General features: G+C 64.3%; 1 protein-coding gene across 1 annotated transcript; it reads right to left on the bottom strand.

Moving 5' to 3' along the window:
- Window positions 1-2,228: 2,228 nt before the first annotated feature.
- CCDC188 (coiled-coil domain containing 188) lies at window positions 2,229-4,828 on the bottom strand. Its single transcript, XM_047697322.1, is given in 10 exon segments — window positions 2,229-2,459; window positions 2,461-2,527; window positions 2,617-2,669; window positions 2,922-2,979; window positions 3,168-3,232; window positions 3,378-3,437; window positions 3,528-3,584; window positions 3,702-3,806; window positions 3,951-4,058; window positions 4,189-4,828. Coding segments are annotated over 10 exon segments (1,227 nt in total). The 5' UTR covers window positions 4,723-4,828; the 3' UTR covers window positions 2,229-2,339.
- Window positions 4,829-5,406: the final 578 nt, after the last annotated feature.

The raw sequence follows: 5,406 nt of genomic DNA, 5'->3' as shown, positions 1-5,406 counted from the left end.
TTTCGCTCCTTTCCTTGAGCAAGGCCAGGGCTGTTGCTGCAATGCAGGGGCTCCGGGGGTGGGAGCAGAGTGGGTCAGCTCTGGGACAGGCGTTGGCCAGGCATACGGGCATTCTTCGTGGGTTTTTTTCACTGACTTAAAGCGGAGTTGGAAGCTTGGGAGGTGGGGGCTGGCCGATGGGTCTTTGGCTGACAAGCATGAGGCTCCCATGGGTCTGCGCATCCCTGTGGTTAACAGCGCATTTGAAGAAAGGTTGGGGTTGCAGCCGCCCCAGACCCCCTGGGAACCCCCTGGGAACCCAAGAGCTGTTGGGGGAGATAGAGTAGGGGGTGCCTAGGAGGCCACCCATCGGCGGAGGGCCTGTGGGGGCCATTGCCACCTCCTGCAGCTACACTCACTGGAACTCACCCTCTTGGCCACCTGAGCCTCCCCTACCCCCCCAAACCCCTGCTGCCAGATGTTGGGGGTGGGGGCACTGGGAATCCATGGCTCTTTAGGGCTGAGACAGCCAGGGCAAAGACTGGGAGGATCTGGGGCGGGGGCTGGCCCAACGCAGGAGGCTAGCTGGACCTTGGACCCTGCCCTGGGCTGCTCTGCCCCATGCTGACCTCCACCTTTCTGCTTCTCTCTCATGGGACGCTGCGGCCCCCCAGGGGGCGGATCGGCACCTGCAGCCGTGGATGGGGCCGGCGTGGCCAGCCCAGGGTGCCCCCCGGCCTGCACCTATGCCACCTTGGCCTCCCCGAGGACCGCCCGCCGCTGCGGGCCCCCTGGAGCCCGGCCGCTGGGGTACCCCCCCGAGGGACTATGTGCCGCCTGCACTCAGCTGCCTCCAGCCTTTTCCCCAGTCTCTCGGGGCCTGAGCGGGACACCAAGTAGGCAGTTCTGGGGCCGAGAGGACAGCCCAGGAAGCCAGGCAGCCACAGACCCTGGGCCGGGGGCTGGGGGTCCTCTCTCCACCAGCCGCACCTTGACTGACTCCCAGCCCGCTGGGGCTTGTAACCCTGTGCCCACCCACCTCAGGAAGTCCCCACCTGCTGCATGGGGTTCCACTCCCCAGGCAGGGGCCCCGGAGCTGCTGGGACCAGCACACTGCCCCTCCCCTGCCTGACCTAGCACTTTAGACGCCACTTCCTCCCCAGGGAGCCAGGCCTCTGCGGGTTGGGCTGGGGTGGGGGTCTCAGGTTGCCCCTGCAGGTCGCTGCACTCCCTCCTCCCACACCCAGCACATGAACAGATGCCTTAACCTCTTGGAGCCGCTGGCCTGGTGAGCCATCCGGGCCTGCCAGGGCGGGGAGGAACCCTGCCAGGCCAGTGTGTTCCTGGTGACCGCTCTGCCCAGCCCTGCCCGCCATCTTCCTCACTCTTTTACTCCGAGATGCGGCACCTGGGGAGCTCAGAGGGCCCCACTACCCCATGCCCTGCAGTCCCTGCCAGCCAGCACGGGCCTGGACGCCCCCGGAGGCAGGGCGGGACTCTGGGCTGGCCCTTTTCTGCCTGGGCGGTGCCTCTAATTCTCCCACTTGGGATGAGTGAGCCATAGAGCTATTCTCTATTGTTCTCAAAGGTATTTCCCCACCCCAATTTAATGCCCTAAATAAAATTTTTGGTGTTTACCTCCACAGCTCTGTCCACCAACGTGGTCCCCCTGTCCTCCGAGCCTTGGGGCAATGCCAGGAGGCTGGACTGGACAGGGATCCTGGGTTGGGGAGGGGACAGGATGGGAGGTGGTGGAGAGTGGTGGCCGGTTGAGTGTGGAGAGGGTGGTGTGGTAGGCCAGATGGGGCTGGAGGGTTATGCAAGGGGTGCCAAGTTGGTGGGTCAGCAGATTCAGGGCCGAGACCTGATCCCTGAGGTCTGCTGATCGGGCCTGGCCCCAGGGATGAGGCCCGAGGACCCCTGGTCCTCAATTTCAGTGGAGACTGTCCTGTGACACCCTCTGCTCAGAGCCCTCCCTGGTGGCCCGGGGTGGGCTGGGGGCTTCCCTTGGAGGGGCCGCCTGGCCAGCAGGTGGATGGGGCATATAGGCCCTAAGGGAGAGGCCCCTCCCTGAGGAAACCTTGGTGTGAGACTGGCCTCAGAAGGCGGCAAAACCCCCTGCCTGCGCCACCCACCCCGTTTCCATGGAAACAAGCTCACACGCACCGTGTGTGTGTCACGACTATATGTCCAGCAGCAGGCCCAGCCCTCAGGACAGACCCCGCCTCCACCCTTCTCCGCAGCTCCTGGCAGGGACGGTGTGCGGCAGTGCTGTGGGCAGGGGCCAGCGCGGCCGCTGGGCACCTGGGGCCACGCCGGCCGCCTGGCCTCCTTCTCGCTGGGGCCGCTGGGCCTCCGGCCTAGAAGGGCAGGAAGTCGTCCACCTCCAGGCGCAGGAATGGGCCCAGCAGGGCCCGGAGCTTCCAGACAGCGGCGCGGCTCAGCAGGGGAGGCACCAGCCCCTCGAAAGGCGTGGGGTCCCACCACGTACACGTAGGCAGCGGTGCAGGCCAGTAGGGCGCCCAGCAGCAGCCTCAGGGCCAGCAGCCTGCGGGCGTCGGTGGTCAGGGGGCGGGGGTGCCCTCGGGGATGGTCCCCAGGGACTAGGCTCGGCCGTGCACTCACGCAGCCACCTACCAGAGCTGGCCTTTGAGGCCCTCCGAACATCCCAGCTGCTGCGGCCTTGCCTTCTGCAGGGGAGGGGCTGGGTCAGAGCCTGACCCCATGATGGGGAGCAGGGGCTGGGCTGGGGCGGGGGAGGGTAGTTTCCCTGTGCTGTGAGTTCTTACCCAGGACAGGCACCTGCAGCCACCTCTCAGGGATAATTGGTCACCTGGCTCCTGCTGGGGCTCCCGCCCTGGGGCCTCCTTCACTGAAGCCCACATCCCCTCCCATAAGAGGGGCCTCCAGGGTGAGACTGGGGTGTGGGCAGGGGGGCTTACCGCTACGCACGCCATCTGCTGCTTCTTCCTGGCCTGGGAGCGGCACTGGGCCCGCTCCCTGGATGGGGGGAGGGGTGCACCATCAGGGCCATGTGTACCCCCAACCCCAGCCTGCCCTGCCCCCTGGGTCTGGTTCAGTGGAACTGGGGAAGGGTCCGGGGTTGAGCCATCCCGTCCTGGTCAGGACACCTGCTGCCCCTTTCCCAGTTCAGCCAGGACCCCCAGGCCCCTGACCCTGCACATCACCCCAGAATCTCCAGCTGAATGTCCTCCATCTGGTCTAGTACTCCCCGGATGTCCTTCTTGAGGTTCTGGGGGACAGAGGAGGTAGAACAGGTCCTCTCACCCCAACTCCTCTGCCGTATTCCCCTGCTTCTTAATGCTCCCCCGCACCCCAGCATCCTCTTCCTACTCCCTGTTCCCCTCAGCCTCAGGGGTCACCCTCAGGGGACCTACCAGGAGCCCCGTAGCCTGGTTGTTCAGAGCCATGTGCACCTCGGCCACGCCGTCCCACACCTGGAGGGAGAAGAGGGGCAGGGTCACCTCCAAGATGTGTCCCACCAGGTGGGTTCCCCAGAGGCCTTTCCACCCCAGCTGGGCAGGCACCTCGGTAATGGCCATCTTCTTCCTCTCAAAGGACAGTCGGATCTGCTGCAGCTCATTCTGGGGAGGGGCACAGTGTGGGCACAGGCAGGGCCAACGGTGTTAGCTCCTTCCTCCTGCCACTGAGGACTGCTGTACAGAGAGCGCCCTCCCCTGGCCCGGCTCCCAGGGACCTACCTGTGACTGCTGCACGAAGGACTCCTCCCCCCGGCACAGCTCCCGCCGCAGCAGCTGCAAGGGTGCCCTGTCCTCCAGGGGCCCGGTACTGGCCTGCTCGGGGGGCTGTGGAAGAGTCCTGGGGTCAGCCCCGAGGCCATGGGCAGCACCTGTGGTCATGGACTTCTTGAGAGCCGGGGTGGGGCTGTGGCACATGGAGTCACAGCTGCCCTCCGTCCTGTCACGGCTGGGCATCCGCCGTGCACTCACCCAGGCCAGGGCTGTGCAGCTTGTGTGCTCTGTGCACAGGGGTAGGAACTGCTGCCCTGGCCCCAGGAGGGCCCCCAGCTGCTCCCGCAGGTCCTGGTTCTGTCTTTTCTGCGGGGTGGGGGGATGGGTGGGGGCAGAGAGAGAGACGGGTCTGCTTGTCGTAGCTGCAAACAGCTGCGAGCCCATTGCACAGATGGGCTCTGAGCCTGGGCTGATTCCACAGGGGCTCCTCACTCACCAGATTCTGGTTTTCCTGCTCCAGCTGGAGGAAGGACTGCTCTGCAGGATCCAGGGGCATGCTCTGGAGAGGGGAGGGGGCTGCCCTGGGCGAGGCCGGGGTTCCTGACCCCGTTGGCAGGGGTGGGCAAGGGCAGGGTCTGGGCCCTGAGCTGGGGGACCCCCCCTGCCTGGGTGCCCCTTGCTCTCGCCCTGAGTGCAGGGGCCAGCCCCACCCCAGCCTTGCCTCCACTTGTGCTTGTCTTGCCCCCACTGGGTCTCTCGGTCTCTGTCGCTGCATCTCGCCCTCTTCGCTTGCCATAAAGTTCCCAGGTACCTCACCCCCGACACTGGGCCCCCCACCCCCTGCCCCCGGAGGTGGGAAAGGCCTGGCAGACTCTATGGAGTCAGTGGAGCTGAGAGGCACAAGGCAGGGCCACCTTACAAAGCCCTGGCAGGGTGAATCCAGGCATCCTCCGTGGCTGCTTGAAGCTGACGGCTGGGGGCACTGGGGGTGGGAGTGGCCACAGGGGCCCAGGGTTTTGGGCCCCTCCATAACTCCCTGTAACCCCTTCCTTACCCCAGGTCCAGGCTCTAGCCTGGCCCGACCTGCCACCCTCTTATTGAGGGCCCTCTAGCTGTCATGGCTCACAGGTCCGCCTCAAGAGTGCCTGTCACAAAGGCCTGGGCACAGCCAGGGAGGTCATAATGGGCTGGGGTGATGGCCAGAGCCAGGGCTGGTGGGACCCCTCCCCCCAGGTGCCTGTTCCTGAAGTGTCCTTCTCCGTTCCTTCCCCCTCACCGCCATGCATCTTCCCCACCTCAGCTCCCCCACCTGCATTAGTTATTTTCTGAAAAAGTAACAGATAATGCAAAGTTAAAATCAAACGCGAGATGTGTTATCCAGTGTGGTCCTCCCACCCCAGTTCCCACCAGCCACCACCCCCAAAAGCCTGGTCATTAAGATCCTTCTGGGGTTCAGCTGCACATTCTGCCCAGCTGGGCAGCAACCCCCCGCCCCTCCCCGCTTCACACAGAAGAGCTTATCCCACAGCCTGGCTTTTGCACCTAACCGATCTTTGGGATTTAAAAAAAAAATCATTTATTGAACATTTACCTTAATGGTTCTATAAGGACGATTATCATCCTCTTTATAGGTGGGGACACTGAGGCATGAAGACACTGGGTCCCTTGCCCAAGGTCATTCCACTGTTAAGTGATGGAACCAGACATAAGATTG

This window comes from Lutra lutra, chromosome 12, assembly GCF_902655055.1.
Source record: "Lutra lutra chromosome 12, mLutLut1.2, whole genome shotgun sequence".
NCBI classification, from domain to species: Eukaryota; Metazoa; Chordata; class Mammalia; order Carnivora; family Mustelidae; genus Lutra; species Lutra lutra.
Note: the sequence above shows the minus strand (reverse complement) of the source record. Positions and strands in the feature narration are given on the sequence as shown.